Source organism: Coregonus clupeaformis, chromosome 10 (assembly GCF_020615455.1).
Source record: "Coregonus clupeaformis isolate EN_2021a chromosome 10, ASM2061545v1, whole genome shotgun sequence".
Taxonomy (NCBI): Eukaryota; Metazoa; Chordata; class Actinopteri; order Salmoniformes; family Salmonidae; genus Coregonus; species Coregonus clupeaformis.
The window spans coordinates 2,002,324-2,025,735 of NC_059201.1; the positions used below are offsets into that span (position 1 = coordinate 2,002,324).

Genomic DNA, 23,412 nt, shown 5'->3' on the forward strand with positions numbered 1-23,412 from the left:
CATCAGAACAGCGATTACTCACCTCGCACTGGACAAACATTCTTTCTTTAACGAGTCCGAAGCGAAGGATGGGCTGCTTTCTCGGGAACGGACCCAAATCTCCGTCATTTGTGTGAAGAAAAGACGGAGAAAAAGGGGGGCGGAGGTCGGAGGTCGGGCTGCCTTCTGAGAATTCATAGGCCAGTGAGTAAACTTCCACTACCATCCGTTGTATTGGCCAACGTGCAATCATTGGAAAACAAAATGGATGATCTACGATCAAGAATCCTACCAATCAATCCTACCAACGGGACATTCAAAACTGTAATATCTTATGTTTCACTGAGTCGTGGCTGCACGACGACACGGATAATATACTGTAGAGCTGGCGGGATTTTCCATGCATCAGCAGGACAGAGAAGCTACGTCGGGTAAGACGAGGGGCGGTCTGTGTCTATTTGTCAATAACAGCTGGTGCGCGATGTCTAATATTAAAGAAGTCTTGAGGTATTGTTCGCCTGAGGTAGAGTACCTCATGATAAGCTGTAGACCACACTATTTACCAAGATAGTTCTCATCTATATTATTCGTAGCCGTCTATTTACCACCACAAACCGATGCTGGCACTAAGACCGCACTCAACGAGCTGTATAAGGCCATAAGCAAACAAGAAAATGCTCATCCAGAAGCGGCACACCTAGTGGCCGGGGACTTTAATGCAGGCAAACTTAAATCTGTTTTACCTCATTTCTACCAGCATATCACATGTGCAACCAGAGGGGAAAAAAACTCTATACCACCTTTACTCCACACACAGAGACGCATACAATGGTCTCCCTCACCCTCCATTTGGCAAATCTGACCATAATTCTATCCTCCTGATTCCGGTTTACAAGCAAAAACTAAAGCAGGAAGTACCAGTGACTCGCTCAATACGGAAGTGGTCCGATGACGCGGATGCTATGCTACAGGACTGTTTTGCTAGCACAGACTGGAATATGTTCCGGGATTCATTCCAATGGCATTGAGGAGTTCCAATGGCACCTGGCAGTGTGGTGCCAGGACAACAACCTCTCCCTCAATGTGAGCAAGAAAAAGGAGCTGATCGTGGACTACAGGAAAAGGCAGCCCGAACAGGCCCCCATTAACATCGACGGGGCTGTAGAGGAGCGGGTCGAGAGTTTCAAGTTCCTTGGTGTCCACATCACCAACAAACTATCATGGTCCAAACACACCAAGACAGTCGTGAAGAGGACACGACAACACCTTTTCCCCCTCAGGAGACTGAAAAGATTTGGCATGGGTCCCCAGATCCTCAAAAAGTTATACAGCTGCACCATCGAGAGCATCCTGACCGGTTGCATCACCGTCTGGTATGGCAACTGCTCGGCATCTGACCATAAGGCACTACAGAGGTTAGTGCGTACGGCCCAGTACATCACTGGGGCCAAACTTCCTGCCATCCAGGACCTATATACTAGGCGGTGTCAAAGACAACATTCACCCAAGTCATAGACTGTTCTCTCTGCTACCGCACGGCAAGCAGTACCGGAGCGCCAAGTCTAGGACCAAAAAGCTCCTGAACAGCTTCTACCCCCAAGCCATAAGACTGCTGAACAATTAATACAATGGCCACCCGGACTATTTACATCTATGCATAGTCACTTTACCCCTACCTACATGTACAAATTACCTGGACTAACCTGTACCCCCACACATTGACTCGGTACCGGTACCCCCTGTATATAGCCTCGTTATTGTTATTTTATTGTGTTACTTTTATAATTTTTTACTTTAGTTTATTTGGTAAATATTTTCTTAACTCTATTTCTTGAACTGCATTGTTGGTTAAGGGCTTGTAAGTCAGCATTTCACTTGTTGTGACAAAGAAAGTTTGATTTGATTGGAACTGAGCTACTGAGGTGTGTCGTTATACCCGAATACAAACTTTTTCAATTATGTTTTTATCCTGAATAAAAAAAGTTACTCAATATTACTTAATTTATTGTGGATTCAATGTTTCAGGTTCCAGGAACCCAATGCTTTCTTCAGGGTAGCCCTTGCCTGAAAAATGTCAAACATGTTTCATCATCTGTACCATGTTTCATCATCTGTACCATGTTTCATCATCTGTACCATGTTTCATCATCTGTACCATGTTTCATCGTGTGTGTTTTCAGGTGATATTGGTGGTCAGATGGGTCTCTTCATGTGTTTTCAGGTGATATTGGTGGTCAGATGGGTCTCTTCATGTGTTTTCAGGTGATATTGGTGTTCAGATGGGTCTCTTCATGTGTTTTCAGGTGATATTGGTGGTCAGATGGGTCTCTTCATGTGTTTTCAGGTGATATTGGTGTTCAGATGGGTCTCTTCATGTGTTTTCAGGTGATATTGGTGGTCAGATGGGTCTCTTCATGTGTTTTCAGGTGATATTGGTGGTCAGATGGGTCTCTTCATGTGTTTTCAGGTGATATTGGTGTTCAGATGGGTCTCTTCATGTGTTTTCAGGTGATATTGGTGGTCAGATGGGTCTCTTCATGTGTTTTCAGGTGATATTGGTGGTCAGATGGGTCTCTTCATGTGTTTTCAGGTGATATTGGTGGTCAGATGGGTCTCTTCATGTGTTTTCAGGTGATATTGGTGTTCAGATGGGTCTCTTCATGTGTTTTCAGGTGATATTGGTGGTCAGATGGGTCTCTTCATAGGTGCCAGTATCCTCACCATCCTAGAACTCTTTGACTACCTTTATGAGGTAAGCCTTCAGTCTTTAAATGTTGAATGTTTTCTATGTTTCCTGTCAGATCTTTCTTCATTCTCGAATCCGGTGTCTCCTGAAACAGATCCCTGAAGACATACTCACGTCTTTGCTTAAGTCTTGGGTTTTTGCTTGCATCTAGGCTTCCTAGAGAAAGTTCGCCCCCAGATTATTGTAGTATCACTGTATGTAAATGTCCTTCACATGATTCCCTCAGGGCAATACAGTACCAGTCGAAAGTTTGGACACACCTACTCATTCAAGGGTTTTTCTTTATTTTTACTATTTTCTACATTGTAGAATAATAGTGAAGACATTAAAACTATGAAATAGCACATATGGAATCATGTAGTAACCAAAAATGTGTTAAAAAAATCAAAATATATTTTATATTTGAGATTCTTCAAAGTAGCCACCCTTTGCCTTGATGACAGCTTGGCATTCTCTCAACCAGCTTCATGAATAATGCTTTTCCAACAGTCTTGAAGGAGTTCCCACATATGCTGAGCACTTGCTGGCTGCTTTTCCTTCACTCTGTGGTCCAACTCATCCCAAACAATCTCAATTGGGTTGAGGTCGGGTGATTGTGGAGGCCAGGTCATCTGATGCAGCACTCCATCACTCTCCTTCTTGGTCAAATAGCCCTTACACAGCCTGGAGGTGTGTTTTGGGTCATTGTCCTGTTGAAAAACAAATGATAGTCCCACTAAGCGCAAACCAGATGGGATGGTGTATCGCTGCAGAATGCTGTGGTAGCCATGCTGGTTAAGTGTGCCTTGAATTCTAAATAAATCACTGACAGTGTCAACAGTAAAGCACCCACACACCATCACACACATGCGGAGATCATCCGTTCACCTACTCTGCGTCTCACAAAGACACAGCGATTGGAACCAAAAATCTAATCAGACCAAAAGACAGATTTCCACCGGTCTAATGTGCATTGCTCGTGTTTCTTGGCCCAAGCAAGTGTTTTCTTCTTATTGGTGTCCTTAAGTAATGGTTTCTTTGCAGCAATTTGACCATGAAGGCCTGATTCACGCAGTCCCCTCTGAACAGTTGATGTTGAGATGTGTCTGTTACTTGAACTCTGTGAAGCATTTATTTAGGCTGCAATCTGGGGTGCAGTTAACTCTAATGAACTTATTCTCTGCAGCAGAGGTAACTCTGGGTCTTCCTTTCCTGTGGCGGTCCTCATGAGAGCCAGTTTCATCACAGCGCTTGATTGTTTTTGCGACTGCGCTTGAAGAAACTTTCAAAGTTCTTGAAATGTTCCGTATTGACTGACCTTCATGTCTTTAAGTAATGATGGACTGTCGTTTCTCTTTGCTTATTTGAGCTGTTCTTGCCATAATATGGACTTGGTCTTTTACCAAATAGGGCTATCTTCTGTATACCACCCCTACCTTTTCACAACACAGCTGATTGGCTCAAATGCATTAAGAAGGAAAGAAATTCCACAAATTAACTTTTAACAAGGCACACCTGTTAATTGAAATGCATTGCAGGTGACTACCTCATGAAGCTGGTTGAGAGAATGCCAAGAGTGTGCAAAGCTGTCATCAAGGCAAAGGGTGGCTACTTTGAAGAATCTCAAATATAAAATATATTTTGATATGTTTAAAACCTTTTTGGTTACTACATGATTCCTTATGTGTTATTTCATAGTTTTGATGTCCTCAATTTTATTCTACAATGCAGAAAATAGTTTTAAAAATAAAGAAAACCCCTTGAATGAGTAGGTGTGTCCAAACTTTTGACTGGTACTGTATGTCTAGTGAGTGATGGACAGCCACAGACCTTAGAACTAGCCAGCCACAAGGAAACAATCCATTTCCACTAGCATTGCTGCATTCTCCAAAAAAATGCTAACCAAGTTATTCTGGATGTTGCTTAATAACCATCTAACTGGTTTAAAAACAGTCCGGAGAGTGGAAAATAAGTTACACTTAAAAGTGAACTTCCTGTATCCTTTAAAACCATCCATGTGTGAAAGCAGCTCATCTTTAGGGCATCGTTGCACCAATGTTGAATACATTAACATTTTATCCATATTAGATTCAGTTAGGATGCTTCTCTTCCTGTCGATTTTCTATCAGAGTAACAACCTCCATGGGTAGAATAGCTGCCTGTTCTGCAAGGATTTGTTTTCAGGATGCGCTCTTTCTGTTTACAGTTTGTTCATGTACTCATGATTCATTATATAAAACGTTTCATTTTAAAAACATATTTTTTTTAATTCTTGATGGGAATAACCTGGGATCTGTAGCTCATCTCATTATTTTACACAATCCTGGTAATCATTTATAAATGTGTACCATCAATCTTCTTTGAATTATAAAACTTTCTCATTAAAATAGTCATTACGAGAATTTGGGACTAAAAGTTTCTATCTGCATTTTTGTCAAAATTGAGTTATTGACAAAGACTTGTTCTGTTCAATGTTCTCTACCTATATAGTACTCTAAATACCCACAATTCACGTTGTTAAGGTCAAAATAATACTAAATAAAAATTGCTGACAACATTCAAACCAATGAGGGTTCGGAACTTTAAAGACAATTATCTCAGAATCGTCTTTTGCAAATAGAACCTTATAGTCCCAAGCTCACGATTAGTCTAAATTTGGAATCTAGTATAGAATTTTTAAAATAAAAACCATTTGCCAACAGTGAATAGTCAGTTGGCTGCATTCCAAAAGTCTGGTCCTCTGAGGCACTGCTTCAAAGACCAGCTACTGTGTTTGCTTGTTTGCAGGTGATCAAGTACAAGCTGTGTCGATGCTCAAATAATAAACACAAACGCAACAACAACAATAACCGGGGAGCAGTTCTCAGTCTGGACGAAGTCAAACGGCATGTCAGTATGCCTATGGTAGGTACACCTATAGCTCTTCTCTTGGCAGTAGTACTGTAGACTACTTTATCATTGACCTCAACCCAGAGTCTCTCAGAGCGTTCACAGTCAGCCCACTGACACCCCTATCAGACCACAGCAAAATCATAGTCTACTTGAACAGAGCAATACTCAATCATGAGGCATCAAAGCCAAAGGACCTGAATAATATTAAGATATGCTATAGATGGAAGGAAAGTAGTGTGGAAACCTACCAAAAAACAATTAGGCAACAACAAATTCAATCCCTTTTAGACAACTTCCTGGACAAAACATTTCACTTTAATAGTGAAGGTGTAAACTTGGCAGTAGAAAACCTAAACAGTATATTTGACCTCAGCTTCCCTATCAAATCTAAAAATGTCAAACAGAAAACCAAAGAAAATTAACAACAATGACAAAATGGTTTGATGAAGAATGCAAAAACCTAAGAAAGAAATTGAGAAACCTATCCAACCAAAAACATAGAGACACAGAAAACCTGAGCCTACGCCTTCACTATGGTGAATCACTAAAACAATACAGAAATACACTCCGTAAAAAGAAGGAACAGCGCGTCAGAAGTCAGCTCAATGTAATTGAAGAATCCATAGACTCTAACCGGGGCGGGGCGGCAGGTAGCTTAGTGGTTAAGAGCGTTGTGCCAGTAACCGAAAGGTCTCTGGTTCTAATCCCCGAGCCGACTAGGTGAAAAATCTGTCGATGTGCCTTTGAGCAAGGCACTTAACCCTAATTGCTCCTGTAAGTCGCTCTGGATAAGAGCGTCTGCTAAATGACTAAAAATGTAACCACTCCTGGGAAAATTGGAAAACACTAAACAAACAACAACAGAGTTATCTATCCAAAATGAAGATGTATGGGAAAACCACTAAATTCCAATAGGCTATGCATAAACTTTTTAACATCTTCCTTAGCTCTGATATCTTCCCCAATATTTGGAACAAAGGACTGATCACCCCAATCCACAAAAGTGGAGACAAATCTGACCCAAATAACTCCGTGGGATATGCGTCAACAGCAACCTTGGGAAAATCCTCTGCATTATCATTAACAGCAGACTCTGACATTTCCTCAGTGAAAACAATGTACTGAGCAAATGTCAAATTGGCCACGTATTCACCCTGCACACCCTAATTGACAAACAAACAAACCAAAACAAAGGCAAAGTCTTCTCATGCTTTGTTGATTTCAAAAAAGCTTTTGACTCAATTCGGCATGAGGGTCTGCTATACAAATTTATGGAAAGTGGTGTTGGGGGAAAAACATTATAAAATCCATGTACACAAACAACAAGTGTGCGGTACAAATTGGCAAAAAACACACATTTCTTTCCAAAGGGCCATGGGGTGAGACAGGGATGCAGATTAAGCCCCACCCTCTTCAACATATATATCAACAAATTGGCGATGGCACTAGAACAGTCTGCAGCACCCGGCCTTACCCTACTAGAATCTGAAGTAAAATGTCTACTGTTTGCTGATGATCTGGTGCTTCTGTCCCCAACCATAGAGGGCCTACAGCAGTACCTATATCTTATGCACAGATTCTGTCAGACCTGGGCCCTGACAGTAAATCTCAGTAAGAGAAAAATAATGGTGTTCCAAAAAAGATCCAGTTGCCAGGACCACAAATACAAATTCCATCAAGACACCGTTACCCTAGAGCATTCAAAAAACGATACATACCTCGGCCTAAACATCAGCGCCACTGGTAACTTCCACAAAGCTGTGAATGATCTGAGAGACAAGGCAAGAAGGGCCTTCTATGCCATCAAAAGGAACATAAAATTTGACATACCAATTAGGATCTGGCTATGAATCAGTTATAGAACCCATTGCCCTTTATAGTTGTGAGGTCTGGGGTCCACTCACCAACCAATCATTCACAAAATGGGACAAACACCAAATTGAGACTCTGCATGCAGAATTCTGCAAAAATATCCTCCGTTTTCCAACGAAAAACACAAATTAATGCATGCAGAGCAGAATTAGGCTGATACCCGCTAATTGTCAAAATCTAGAAAAGAGCTGTTAAATTCTACAACCAGCTAAAAGGAAGCGATTCCCAAACCTTCCATAACAAAGCCACCACCTACAGAGAGATGAACCTGGAGAAGAGTCCCCTAAGCAAGCTGGTCCTTGGGCTCTGTTCACAAACACAAACAGATCCCACAGAGCCCCAGGACAGCAACACAATTAGACCCAACCAATTCATGAGAAAACAAAAAGATAATTACTTGACACATTGGAAAGAATTAACAAAAAAACTGAGCAAACGGAATGCTATTTGGCCGTAAACAGAGAGTACACAGTGGCAGAATACCTGACCACTGTGACTGACCCAAAATTAAGGAAAGCTTTGACTATGTACAGACTCAGTGAGCATAGCCTTGCTATTGAGAAAGGCCGCCGTAGGCAGACCTGGCTCTCAAGAGAAGACAGGCTATGTGCACACTGCCCACAAAATGAGGTGGAAACTGAGCTGCACTTCCTAACCTCCTGCCAAATGTATGACCATATTAGAGAGACATATTTCCCTCAGATTACACAGACCCACAAAGAATTTGAAAACAAATCTAATTTGGATAAACTCCCATATCTATTGGGTGAAATACCACAGTGTGCCACCACAGCAGCAAGATTTGTGTCCTGTTGCCACAAGAAAAGGGCAACCAGTGAAGAACAAACAGCTTTGTAAATACAACCTATATTTATGTTTATTTATTTATTTTCCTTTTTCTACTTGAACTATTTGCACATTATATGACATTTGAAATGTCTTTATTATTTTTGAACTTTTGTGAGTGTAATGTTTACTGTTCATTTTTTTTATGTTTATTTTACTATCTATTTCTATTTCACTTGCTTTGGCAATGTTTCCCATGCCAATAAAGCCCTTACATTGAAGAGAGAGAGAGAGAGAGAGAGAGAGAGAGAGAGAGAGAGAGAGAGAGAGAGAGAGAGAGAGAGAGAGAGAGAGAGAGAGAGAGAGAGAGAGAGAGAGAGAGAGAGAGAGAGAGAGAGAGAGAGAGAGAGAGAGAGAGAGAGAGAGAGAGAGAGAGAGAGAGAGAGTTAATCTTCTCTTTCATCCTCCGTTACCCTGCAGTCCAGCCATCTTTTCATCTTTCTTTCCCTCCACCAACCATGTCTTCACTGCACGATTACTTTCCTCTCCCTCCTCTCTCTCCACCCAACCATGTCTTCACTGCACGATTACTTTCCTCTCCTCTTTCTTCCATTCTTCCTGCCCCCAAAACATTGACCAAGTAGTGCACTATAAAATGAATAGGGGGATTTTGTAGATTATTTTATCTTTGGTTTCATTCCCACTACATTATGGTCCCTCCTCTCTCTCTCTCTCCTATCTCTTCTCCTCTCTACCTCCTCTCTCTCCTACCCTCCCCTTCTTCCTCTCTCTCCCTCCTCTCTCTCCTCTCTCTCCCTCCTTCCTCTCTCCCTCTCTCTGTCCCTCCTCTCCCTCCTATTTCTCCCTCCCTCTCTCTCCCTCCCTCTCTCTCTGTCCTCCTCTCTCTCCCTCCCCTCTCCCTCCTCTCTCTCCATCCTCTCTCTGCCTCCTCTCTCTCCTCCTCTCTCTCCCTCCTCTCTCCCTCCTATCTCTCCTCCTCTCTCTCCTACTCTCTCTCCCTCTTCTCTCTCCCCTCTCTCTCCCTCCTCTCTCTCCTCCTCTCTCTCCTCCTCTCTACCCCCCCTCTCTCCCTCTCTTTCCCTCCTCTCTCTCCCTCCTCTCTCCCTCCTATCTCTCCCCCTCTCTCTCCCTTTCTCTCCCCCATCTCTCCCCTCTCTCCCTCCTCTCTCCCCTCTCTCCCTCCTCTCTCCTCCTGTCTCTCCCTCTCTCTATCCCTCCTCTCTCCTCCTGTCTCTCCCCTCTCTCTCCCTCCTCCTCTCTCTCCCTCCTCTCTCTCCCCTCTCTCTCTCCTCTCTCTCGCTCTCCTCCTCTCTCTCTCCTCCTCCTCTCTCTCCCTCCTCTCTCCCCTCTCTCTCTCTCTCTCTCCCTCCTCTCTCTCCCTTTCTCTCTCCTCCTCTCTCTCCTCCTCTCTCCCTCCTCTCTCTCCCTCTCTCTCCTCCTCTCTCTCTCCTCCTCTCTCCTCCTCTCTCTCTCCTCCTCTCTCCCCCGCGCTCTCTCTCTCTCTCCTCCTCTCTCCCTCTCTCTCTCCTCCTCTCTCTCCCCTCTCTCTCTCCTCCTCTCTCCCTCCCTCTCTCCTCCTCTCTCTCCCTCCTCATCTCTCCTCCTCTCTCTCTCCTCTCTCCCTCCTCTCTCTCCCTTATTCCTGTCTCTCATCCTTTCTTCACTTCTCTTCCCTCAGGCGCCCTGTGAGAACCTGCATACACCGGGTACGTATCCTGCCAACATGCTACCTCACCATCCAGCGCAGGGCAACGTTGAAGACTTCACGTGCTGAGCCAATCAGGAGAATGCAGGAAGTACCTGAGCCAATCAGGACAGGAGTAAGGAGGAAGAACCTGGCAGTACGCAGCCAAAGTCAACCATCCAACAAGAATATCTGACATGAACACTATATATAAGGATTTAAATAAAAAACGGATTCTCAATATGGAAACTTTTCTTACTATCTGAGAGGGAAAATATCAAGAATCACAACAAGTAGAGAAGATGAAGATTATTCCAAACATAAATATCTGTAAAAGTTCCAGATATTTTTTGGGAATTTGGAATCCTAGAAGTAAATCCTGAATGTTCTATCTCTGTTTGGAATAGTGCCAGGAAACAAAGACTCTACTCTTCAAGAACACATTGCAAATATGGTCCTCTCACTCTAAAACAGACAGATATGGGAAATGTAACTAACTACTGTACAGACACAACACTGTACAGACAACATCAAGAGAGCCCCATGCCTTTACTGTATACAGTATCAGCAACACTCAGCTGTCACTGATCGCTGGCCTATTAGGATAGTAGTATGGTTGGGATCAATTCCATTTCAATTTAGCCAATTCACTTCCTGAATTGACCGAATTGAAATGCCATTGACCCCAACCCTGGTCAGTAGAGAAAATGTATAGTGCTGAACTTCACTATAGATGTAGAACCGTAACTGCTGCTCCTCAGTTCCAGTGGGAGTCTCTCTGTCGCTGTATTTCATTTGAGAATGTAGCTATCTCCACAATGGGTTAAATCAACAACAATCAAGATGAGTAGTGAAAACATTTAGGGAGATGATGGTAGAGAGTTCTACCGTTTAGTAAAAAAAAAAAAAAACGTATGGTGAACTTTTCAGGTCTCATCTTGTAAATGCATGCTTGTATATTGCCCTCTGCATGTATTACGTTTTATATTTTGTTATTATTGCCAAGTTTATGATACGTGTAAAGGAAGATGATGCTCCCCTCCTATTCATTTTGTGTGCGCGCGTGTGTGCGCGTGTGCGTGTGTGTGCGTGCGTGTGTGTGCGTGTGTGTGCGTGTGCGTGTGTGTGTGTAATGAAATGTGTTGGTTTGTGTGACCACCCTGGTTGGATCCCCCCACAGCTAGCTGTAGCTCATCCCATCAATAAGCTTTTTTTTTTTCATTCATCCATGTTGAACGCTATCCCATAATTCCAAATCATCCCCATGGCAACTATTGCCGTACGTACTTGTACGGAGACAATTCCACCTGTCACCTGATCACCTGGCTTAATAGACGGTAACAAAGAGCTTCCACATTGGCACACCTATCCAATGGTCTGTTCAACACAATGCCTAGGGAGTAGCATGGGCCAGGGGTAGATATGTAATAATCATAATCATAACAACAACAATAACAACAACAACAACAACAACAACAACAATAATAATAAATATTATTATATTAATATTAATAATACATAAAATAATAATAAAATAAAATCTCATTTTTAAAAATAATGAGTTGTGAGATGTGTTATCATACACACGTGCTATTCCAGCCTATTCGTTTACCCATATTCTTGACTGACATAGGGGTGTGTGGGGAGTTTGGGAAATCTGTTGATCTTCAGTCCTGTAATTCTGTGAGGGTTTTGAAATGTTCTGTAACTGTGTTCTGGTTGTCATATCAAAGCACAATTACACCGATATGTAGAGGTGGTAATGTAAAATAAAAAAAAGTAGATGAAATTCTTATGGATATTCTCATATTATCAATCTCATTATTATTACTGTATAGCCTTTTTAGGTTTTGTTTGCTTTACTACAGGTTGCAACATTGCAGTAACTTTCCCAAAATGTCCGGGTGTTTCAGAAATCCCCGTTGGAAGATTCCTGGAATCAGGAGCGATCTTCCTGCTGGGAACCCTCCGACTGGGATTTTTGGAAGACCTGGGACTTTCAAGCCCTACTATAGAAACAGTTTACAGGCTGTTCTATTTATCTAGTAAAGCATATTATAATAAAATGTAAATAACATTTTTAACATTTGTTATTTTATGTACGTCTCATTTCTCATGTTTTCCGGCATGTTATGGAAATTATGCTTTCAATATAAGCAGAGGAAGGTCATAGTGTGTGTGTGTGCGTGAATCCGTGCATGTGTGAACATACAAAACCTTGCCAAAGCACATTTGATTGAATCCGACCCATACTTGAATTGATTTCCACTTTTAAGTTGCCCCGTAACTGATTAAATATGCAACAATTCGTGTAGCTAAAGCATTTGACTTCATTAACTATGGAACAATTCGTGTAGCTAAAGCATTTGACTTCATTAACTATGTTCATCACATTCTCCACCCTATCTGCAATTACCCAGCCCTCCAATTCCAGTCAATCTGCATTACATTTTACATTTTAGTCATTTAGCAGACGCTCTTATCCAGAGCGACTTACAGGAGCAATTAGGGTTAAGTGTCTTGCTCAAGGGCACATCAACAGATTTTTCACCTAGTCGGCTCAGGGATTAGAACCAGCGACCTTTCGGTTACTGGCACAACGCTCTTAACCACTAAGCTACCTGAGTCATCTATACTGAACAAAAATATAAACACAACAGGCAACAATTTCAAAGATTTTACTGAGTTACAGTTCATATAAAGAAATCAGTCAAATTCATTAGGCCCTAATCTATGGATTTCACATGACTGGGCAGGGGTGCTGTCATGGGTGGGCCTAGGAGGGCATAGGCCCACCCACTGGGGAGCAAGGCCCAACCAATCAGAATTTGTTTTCCCCCACAAAAAGGCTTTATTACAGACAGAAATACTCCTCCGTTTCATCAGCTGTCCGGGTGGCTGGTCTCAGACGATCCCGCAGGTGAAGAAGCTGGATGTGGAGGTCCTGGGCTGGCGTGGTTACACGTGGTCTACGGTTGTGAGGCCGGTTGGACGTACTGCCAAATTCTCTAAAAGGACATTGAAGGCGGCTTATGGTAGAGAAATTAACATTCCATTTTCTGGCAACAGCTCTGGTGGACATTCCTGCTGTCAGCATGCCAATTGCACACTCCCTAAAAACTTGAGACATCTGTGGCATTGTGTTGTGTGACATAACTGCACATTTTAGAGTGGCCTTTTATGGTCCCCAGCACAAGGTGCACCTTTGTAATGATCATGCTGTTTAATCAGCTTCTTGATAAGCCACACCTGTCAGGTGGGTGGATTATCTTGGGAAAGGAGAAATACTCACTAACAGGGATGTAAACAAATTTGTGCACAAAATGTGAGAGAAATACGCTTTTTGTGCGTATGGACAATTTCCTGGGATCTTTTACTTCAGCTCATGAAATATGGGACCAACACTTTACATGTTGAGATTATATTTTTGTTCAGTATATTACCCAGCCCTTCAATTCCATTCAATCTGCATTTGACAGAAAGGGAGTCATCTATTACCCAGCCCTCCAGTTCCATTTGACAGAAAGGGAGTAATCTATTACCCAGCCCTCCAGTTCCATTCAATCTGCATTTGACAGAGAGGGAGTCATTACCCAGCCCTCCAGTTCCATTGGACAGAGAGGGAGTGGGTCATCTATTACCCAGCCCTCCAGTTCCGTTAGACAGAGAGGGAGTGGGTCATCTATTACCCAGCCCTCCAGTTCCGTTAGACAGACAGGGAGTGGGTCATCTTTTAATAAGACTGAGTTGACTATCTTTTTAAACCCTGCTTCATTTGAGAGGAAGGGTGGATATTTCAGTAGTTACCCACCACTTCAGTAGTTGCCCACAATTGCAATGGTGGCACAAAACAACATTGGTATTTTGAGGGGCGTAACGTTCCCCAGCAAGAAAGGCAAAAATACACTCAAACAGAAAGGGTAACTAGCAAAGAGTCACTGACAACAACCAAAATGAAACAGGTGGGGTTTTAGTAGGGGTTCTGAAAGACACTCATAGGGGGGGGTCCACTGAAAGTTGACTAGCAACAACAACTGGAACCTAAAAGACACCCACAATGAGCGCCCACTAAATTTGCCCAAGCAGAGGCAAACAATAGAAAAACCCACACCAAACCTAAAGCTAGGAAGCAAACCCAAAGTTTTAACAAAATGAAAACCGGAAGATCAGACAAAGGAACGTCTTTCTAGAAATCAAATAGGGCGCACCAACTAAAGGTGTTGACCCTCCACATCTCTCAAGACAATTGGAGTACTGGGCCAGTCACTCTTAAATAGCACGTGGGCCAGCACAGGTAAAACACCTTCCCACTAACGAGATGGCAACCAGCACAGGTGTAACACATACTGACTAACGAGGTGACACCAATCGGTGCGCCCTACGAGCTAACGAGATATATGTGCTAAAGTCCAACCTCAAAACAGAAATGGGAAAACAGAAACCTGTAATGGGTATTTCAGTGTAGTTGATACACCACAACATTGGTATTTGAGGGGGGTATTTCAGTGTTGTTACACACCACAACATTGGTATTTGAGGTGGGTATTTCAGTTTAGTTGCACACCACAACATTGGTATTTGAGGGGGGTATTTCAGTGTAGTTGCACACCACAACATTGGTATTTGAGGGGGGTATTTCAGTTTAGTTGCACACCACAACATTGGTATTTGAGGGGGGTATTTCAGTGTAGTTGCACACCACAACATTGGTATTTGAGGGGGGTATTTCAGTTTAGTTGCACACCACAACATTGGTATTTGAGGGGTGTATTTCAGTGTAGTTGCACACCACAACATTAGTATTTGAGGGGGGTATTTCAGTTTAGTTGCACACCAACCACAACATTAGTATTTGAGGGGGGTATTTCAGTTTAGTTGCACACCACAACATTAGTATTTGAGGGGGGTATTTCAATTTAGTTGCACACCACAACATTAGTATTTGAGGGGGGTATTTCAGTTTAGTTGCACACCACAACATTAGTATTTGAGGGGGGTATTTCAGTTTAGTTGCACACCACAACATTAGTATTTGAGGGGGGTATTTCAGTTTAGTTGCACACCACAACATTAGTATTTGAGGGGGGTATTTCAGTATAGTTGACACACCACAACATTAGTATTTGAGGGGGGTATTTCAGTTTAGTTGCACACCACAACATTAGTATTTGAGGGGGGTATTTCAGTATAGTTGACACACCACGACATTAGTATTTGAGGGGGGTATTTCAGTATAGTTGACACACCACAACATTAGTATTTGAGGGGGGTATTTCAGTATAGTTGACACACCACAACATTAGTATTTGAGGGGGGTATTTCAGTATAGTTGACACACCACAACATTAGTATTTGAGGGGGGTATTTCAGTATAGTTGACACACCACAACATTGGTATTTTGGGGCTGGAGAACTGAACTGTTGTTTCATACTTTTCATCAGATAGGAGTTGTTGGAGATTTAACTAACTTTTCAGAAGGTATATTTGTTATTAGTCTGTTGTGACAGACTGTAAGCTGGCCAGTGGGCAAGATTTGGCTCTGGGTCCCAAAGTTACTTTGTTATCATACCAATGTTATTATTAGATTTTAGTCATTTAACAGACACTCTTATCCAGAGCGACTTACAGTTAGTGAGTGCATACATTTTTATTTAAAAAAAAAAAAATCATACTGGCCCCCCGTGGGAATCGAACCCACAACCCTGGCGTTGCAAACGCCATGCTCTACCAACTGAGCTACATCCCTGCCGGCCATTCCCTCCTCTACCCTGGACGACGCTGGGCCAATTGTGCGCCACCCCACGGGTCTCCCGGTCGCGGCCGGCTACGACAGAGCCTGGATTCGAACCAGGATCTCTGGTTAGACCACTGCGCCACTCGGGCGTATCAAGGCCTTACACGTGCTTGGGTGGTCCTGCTGATACACACAAGAGTCAGCCTGGGTCTCAAGGTACAGAGGCTTACAGGACACCAACACAAGGTCTTTCTCAGATATAATGAAACTTTCAAGGCTCAATAGATGCAATAAACTTGGTTTGAAATTAAAACCATTAAGGGCGACCCTCAGCTATATTCTGCTATAGTCTGCTATAGTCTGCTGTAGTCTGCTATATTCTGCTATAGTCTGCTGTAGTCTGCTATATTCTGCTGTAGTCTGCTGTAGTCTGCTATAGTCTGCTGTAGTCTTCTATAGTCTGCTGTAGTCTGCTGTAGTCTGATGTATTCTGCTACAGTCTGCCCACCACTTTAACTAACAGAGGTAGTTCAGGTGTGACTGATTATTATCTTAGCAATCACTCTGGATGTATGGGCCCTCTCCTGATTGCAGGAACCACCAAGGTATGACAATACTGAATATGATATATATATATATATATATATACAACAGCCCATCATTCATTTAGTGTTACAGGTTCCTGTAACACACACACACATACATGCACGCACGCACGCACACGCACACACACACACACAAACACACAAACATACACATATACAGGGCTTCCTTCAACCAAGCTAGGGATCCAATATAATTACATAGGGAAATGTCCAGATATTTTTAACCTCACAACCTTCATTAGTTTGCCCTCTATTATATTAGCCAAGAAAATAAATAAGAGTAATGGAGGATAAATTATGATGTTATGAGTTTCCTGCTGGCAGGTGTGTCTTTGTCTAAACGCTTGTCTGCTTCTCAGAAGATTTTGCCCAGGGTCCATAGGGGATCTGGTCTAAAGTAGTGCACTACGAAGTGGTCAAAGTAGTGCACTACGAAGGGAATAGGGTGCCATTTGGGACTCAGGCGAGGAGAAGCTGCCAACAACCAGAACTCAGTGGGTGCCCTGTGTTGCATTCTGATGAGGCGCTGCCTGTTCTTCATCCCTTCGGCTGCGTTTCATTCCAATAAGATGTTCCCCCTTCCTTCTGCCCTCTTTCACTTCCTTTACTGGATCTGAGACAACTGGGTAGGTGTAACTAAGAAATAGCGCAACCTAGTTTCCTACCATGATAGCTCCACCTAGTTTCCTACCATGATAGCTCCACCTAGTTTCCTACCATGATAGCTCCACCTAGTTTTCTACCATAATAGCTCCACCTAGTTTCCTACCATGATAGCTCCACCTAGTTTCCTACCATGATAGCTCCACCTAGTTTTCTACCATAATAGCTCCACCTAGTTTCCTACCATGATAGCTCCACCTAGTTTCCTACCATGATAGCTCCACCTAGTTTCCTACCATAATAGCTCCACCTAGTTTTCTACCATAATAGTTCCACCTAGTTTCCTACCATGATAGCTCCACCTAGTTTTCTACCATGATAGCTCCACCTAGTTTCCTACCATGATAGTTCCACCTAGATTTCTACCATAATAGCTCCACCTAGTTTCCTACCATAATAGCTCCACCTAGTTTTCTACCATAATAGCTCCACCTAGTTTCCTACCATGATAGCTCCACCTAGTTTCCTACCATGATAGCTCCACCTAGTTTCCTACCATAATAGCTCCACCTAGTTTTCTACCATAATAGCTCCACCTAGTTTCCTACCATAATAGCTCCACCTAGTTTCCTACCATGATAGCTCCACCTAGTTTTCTACCATGATAGCTCCACCTAGTTTCCTACCATGATAGCTCCACCTAGTTTTCTACCATAATAGCTCCACCTAGTTTTCTACCATAATAGCTCCACCTAGTTTCCTACCATGATAGCTCCACCTAGTTTCCTACCATGATAGCTCCTCCTAGTTTCCTACCACAATAGCGCCACCTAGTTTCCTACCATAATAGCTCCACCTAGTTTCCTACCATATTGATCTCACTTGCCCAGTCCTATCAGATCTATAAAGGACGGGAAGTAAATGAAGGCACAGGAGAGGGAACATCTTCTTGGAATGAAACACACCCATGTTGCTACCCTAGCGTTACCTTGAATAAAGACTGTCCTACAACTGAGTCATCATCATAATAAGTCATGGTATTGTGGATGCATTACTATAATACATATATCCATTGAACTGTAACGCCACACTTTTCAATGATTGTTGTTTTTTGTTAGTGTATCGACACGCTTTCCAGAACATATTGTTCTATTTATCAAGTTATTCAGGGTAGTTTTCTATGTAGGCTACATGTTTTATGCAGTTGCCTACTCAATTTAGTGTTAATATACAGTGCATTCGGAAAGTAATTGACCCTTTACTTTTTCCACATTTCTTTACGTTACAGCCTTATTCTTAAATCGATTCAATTGTTTTTTTCCCTCATCAATCGACACACAATACACCATAATGACAAAGCAAAAACAGGTTTTTAGAAATAATACATTTACATAAGTATTCAGACCCTTTACTCAGTACTTTGTTGAAGCAGATTTGGCAGTGATTACAGTCTTGAGTCTTCTTGGGTATGACGCTACAAGCTTGGCACAACTGTATTTGAGGAGTTTCTCCCATTCTTGTCTGCAGATCCTCTCAAGCTCTGTCAGGTTGGATGGGGAGCATCGCTGGTCAGCTATTTTCAGGTCTCTCCAGAGATGATCGATCGGGTTCAAGTCCGGGCTCTGGCTGGGACACTGAAGGACATTCAGAGACTTGTCCCGAAGCCACTCCTGCCTTGTCTTGGCTGTGTGCTGGTGGGTAGATGTCCTGTTGAAAGGTGAACCTTCACCCCAGTCTGAGGTCCTGAGCACTCTGGAGCAGATTTTCATCAAGGATCTCTCTGTACTTTGCTCCATTCCTCTTTCCCTCGATCCTGACTAGTCTCCCAGTCCCTGCTGCTGAAAAACATCCCCACAGCATGATGCTGCTACCACCATGCTTCACCGTAGGGATGGTGCCAGGTTTCCTCCAGATGTGTCGCTTGGCATTCAGGCCAAAGAGTTCAATCTTGGTTTCATCAGACCAGGGAATCTTGTTTCTCATGGTCTGAGAGTCCTCTGGGTGCCTTTTGGCAAACTCCAAGCGGGCTGTCAAGTACCTTTTACTGAGGAGTGGCTTCCGTCTGGCCACTCTACCATAAAGGCCTGATTAGTGGAGTGCTGCAGAGATGGTTGTCCTTCTGGAAGGTTCTTCCATCTCCACAGAGGAACTCTGGAGCTCTATCAGAGTGACCATCGGGTTCTTGGTCACCTCCCTGACCAAGTCCCTTCTCCCCCGATTGCTCAGTTTGGCTGGGCGGCCAGCTCTAGGAAGAGTCTTGGTGGTTCCAAACCTCTTCCATTTAAGAATGATGGAGACCTCTGTGTTCTTGGGGACCTTCAATGCTGCAGAAACCTTTTGGTACCCTTCCCCAGATCTGTGCCTCAACACAGTCCTGTCTCAGAGCTCTACGGACAATACCTTCGACCTCATGGCTTGGTTTTTGCTCTGACATGCACTGTCAACTGTGGGACCTTATATAGACAGGTGTGTGCCTTTCCAAATCATGTCCAATCAATTGAATTTACCACAGGTGTACTCCAATCAAGTTGTAAAAAACATCTATAATGTATATAACAATATGCCATTTAGCAGACGCTTTTATCCAAAGCGACTTACAGTCATGCGTGCATACATTTTTGTGTATGGATGGTCCCGGGAATCGAACCCACTACCCTGACGTTACAAGCGCCGTGCTCTACCAGCTGAGCTACAGAGGACCACATCTCATGGATGATCAATGGAAACAGGATGCACCTGAGTTCAATTTCGAGTCTCATAGCAAAGGGTATTTCTGTTTTTAATTTGTAATAAATTAGCAAACATTTCTAAACCTGTTTTCGCTTTGTCATTATTGGGTATTGTGTGTAGATTGATGAGGATTATAAAAATAAATTAAAAAATGTAGAATAAGGCTGTAATGTAACAAAATTTGGAAAAAGTCAAGCGGTCTGAATACTTTCCGAATGCACTGTACATGTACTGTGTAGTATTATAGAATAGAATAGAATAGATAACTACAGAGGTAATGTCTGATCTTTTCTCCCAAACCTATCTAGGAATGGGAAAATACTATTCACTGCTGAGGTACATTCACATAACAGACTATTCAACATCCCTTTTCTGCTTCACAAGTGGAATGGATGTGTTGTAGGACAAAAACAGCATCCCAGGTTCCCCTCATAACATTTGCTTCCTGCTAGCATGTCAGATGACTGAGTCAAGAGTTTTCTTCCTGCTAGCATGTCAGATGACTGAGTCAGAGTTTTCTTCCTGCTAGCATGTCAGATGACTGAGTCAGTTTTCTTCCTGCTAGCATGTCAGATGACTGAGTCAGAGTTTTCTTCCTGCTAGCATGTCAGATAACTGAGTCAAGAGTTTTCTTCCTGCTAGCATGTCAGATGACTGAGTCAGTTTTCTTCATGCTAGCATGTCAGATGACTGAGTCAGAGTTTTCTTCCTGCTAGCATGTCAGATGACTGAGTCAGAGTTTTCTTCCTGCTAGCATGTCAGATGACTGAGTCAGAGTTTTCTTCCTGCTAGCATGTCAGATGACTGAGTCAGAGTTTTCTTCCTGCTAGCATGTCAGATGACTGAGTCAGAGTGTTCTTCCTGCTAGCATGTCAGATGACTGAGTCAAGAGTTTTCTTCCTGCTAGCATGTCAGATGACTGAGTCAGAGTTTTCTTCCTGCTAGCATGTCAGATGACTGAGTCAAGAGTTTTTTTCCTGCTAGCATGTCAGATGACTGAGTCAAGAGTTTTCTTCCTGCTAGCATGTCAGATGACTGAGTCAAGAGTGTTCTTCCTGCTAGCATGTCAGATGACTGAGTCAGTTTTCTTCCTGCTAGCATGTCAGATGACTGAGTCAAGAGTGTTCTTCCTGCTAGCATGTCAGATGACTGAGTCAGAGTTTTCTTCCTGCTAGCATGTCAGATGACTGAGTCAAGAGTGTTCTTCCTGCTAGCATGTCAGATGACTGAGTCAGTTTTCTTCCTGCTAGCATGTCAGATGACTGAGTCAGAGTTTTCTTCCTGCTAGCATGTCAGATGACTGAGTCAGTTTTCTTCCTGCTAGCATGTCAGATGACTGAGTCAAGAGTTTTCTTCCTGCTAGCATGTCAGATGACTGAGTCAAGAGTGTTCTTCCTGCTAGCATGTCAGATGACTGAGTCAGTTTTCTTCCTGCTAGCATGTCAGATGACTGAGTCAGAGTTGTCTTCCTGCTAGCATGTCAGATGACTGAGTCAGAGTGTTCTTCCTGCTAGCATGTCAGATGACTGAGTCAAGAGTTTTCTTCCTGCTAGCATGTCAGATGACTGAGTCAGAGTTTTCTTCCTGCTAGCATGTCAGATGACTGAGTCAAGAGTGTTCTTCCTGCTAGCATGTCAGATGACTGAGTCAGTTTTCTTCCTGCTAGCATGTCAGATGACTGAGTCAGTTTTCTTCCTGCTAGCATGTCAGATGACTGAGTCAGAGTTTTCTTCCTGCTAGCATGTCAGATGACTGAGTCAGAGTTTTCTTCCTGCTAGCATGTCAGATGACTGAGTCAGAGTTTTCTTCCTGCTAGCATGTCAGATGACTGAGTCAGAGTTTTCTTCCTGCTAGCATGCCAGATGACTGAGTCAAGAGTTTTCTTCCTGCTAGCATGTCAGATGACTGAGTCAGAGTTTTCTTCCTGCTAGCATGTCAGATGACTGAGTCAAGAGTGTTCTTCCTGCTAGCATGTCAGATGACTGAGTCAGTTTTCTTCCTGCTAGCATGTCAGATGACTGAGTCAGTTTTCTTCCTGCTAGCATGTCAGATGACTGAGTCAGAGTTTTCTTCCTGCTAGCATGTCAGATGACTGAGTTAGTTTTCTTCCTGCTAGCATGTCAGATGACTGAGTCAGAGTTTTCTTCCTGCTAGCATGTCAGATGACTGAGTCAAGAGTTTTCTTCCTGCTAGCATGTCAGATGACTGAGTCAAGAGTTTTCTTCCTGCTAGCATGTCAGATGACTGAGTCAGAGTTTTCTTCCTGCTAGCATGTCAGATGACTGAGTCAGAGTTTTCTTCCTGCTAGCATGTCAGATGACTGAGTCAAGAGTTTTCTTCCTGCTAGCATGTCAGATGACTGAGTCAAGAGTTTTCTTCCTGCTAGCATGTCAGATGACTGAGTCAAGACTTTTCTTCCTGCTAGCATGTCAGATGACTGAGTCAGAGTTTTCTTCCTGCTAGCATGTCAGATGACTGAGTCAAGAGTTTTCTTCCTGCTAGCATGTCAGATGACTGAGTCAGAGTTTTCTTCCTGCTAGCATGTCAGATGACTGAGTCAGAGTTTTCTTCCTGCTAGCATGTCAGATGACTGAGTCAAGAGTTTTCTTCCTGCTAGCATGTCAGATGACTGAGTCAAGACTTTTCTTCCTGCTAGCATGTCAGATGACTGAGTCAGAGTTTTCTTCCTGCTAGCATGTCAGATGACTGAGTCAAGAGTTTTCTTCCTGCTAGCATGTCAGATGACTGAGTCAGAGTTTTCTTCCTGCTAGCATGTCAGATGACTGAGTCAGAGTTTTCTTCCTGCTAGCATGTCAGATGACTGAGTCAAGAGTTTTCTTCCTGCTAGCATGTCAGATGACTGAGTCAATAGTTTTCTTCCTGCTAGCATGTCAGATGACTGAGTCAGAGTTTTCTTCCTGCTAGCATGTCAGATGACTGAGTCAGAGTTTTCTTCCTGCTAGCATGTCAGATGACTGAGTCAAGAGTTTTCTTCCTGCTAGCATGTCAGATGACTGAGTCAAGAGTTTTCTTCCTGCTAGCATGTCAGATGACTGAGTCAAGACTTTTCTTCCTGCTAGCATGTCAGATGACTGAGTCAAGAGTTTTCTTCCTGCTAGCATGTCAGATGACTGAGTCAGAGTTTTCTTCCTGCTAGCATGTCAGATGACTGAGTCAGAGTTTTCTTCCTGCTAGCATGTCAGATGACTGAGTCAGAGTTTTCTTCCTGCTAGCATGTCAGATGACTGAGTCAGAGTTTTCTTCCTGCTAGCATGTCAGATGACTGAGTCAAGAGTGTTCTTCCTGCTAGCATGTCAGATGACTGAGTCAAGAGTGTTCTTCCTGCTAGCATGTCAGATGACTGAGTCAGAGTTTTCTTCCTGCTAGCATGTCAGATGACTGAGTCAAGAGTTTTCCAGGCAGCAGCGTTCTAGCCCAAGTATTAATTTATCCTGTCAGATCTCGCAGTGCAATTAGCAGGCCCAGCCGTTTGTCTTAGATAAGGCGTCAGTAGTGCTCTAGAGCTCCTCAAGGCTTTTTGCATCCTGCTCATTAAGAGCTGTAGATAAGAGGATTAGTAATTACAATTGGGACATGGTGTGCGTCCCGAATGCCACCATATTCAGTATATAGTGCGCACTTTTGACCAGGGCTCTGCACTATATAGGGAAGAGAGTGTAATTCGGGACACAACCATGTCTTCCCTTCTCGGAGCGCACAGGGAGAGACTGTGCTTTTTTATTATTTCAGATTCGGGGGTTCTTCTTTTCGCTTCGTTCG

At 43.0% G+C, this 23,412-nt stretch overlaps 1 protein-coding gene across 3 annotated transcripts in view; it reads left to right on the forward strand.

Moving 5' to 3' along the window:
- The window catches only part of LOC121574734 (acid-sensing ion channel 1-like), a 367,348-nt gene extending 357,148 nt beyond the window's left edge, over positions 1-10,200 (forward strand). For 2 of the 3 annotated variants that reach the window (XM_041887285.2, XM_041887284.2), the window contains 3 exons: positions 2,652-2,731; positions 5,492-5,608; positions 9,954-10,200. In XM_041887285.2, coding sequence (XP_041743219.1) covers positions 2,652-2,731; positions 5,492-5,608; positions 9,954-10,049 — 293 coding nt within the window. In that variant the 3' untranslated portion in view covers positions 10,050-10,200. The other variant, XM_045222811.1, reaches the window with a different exon arrangement.
- Positions 10,201-23,412: the final 13,212 nt, after the last annotated feature.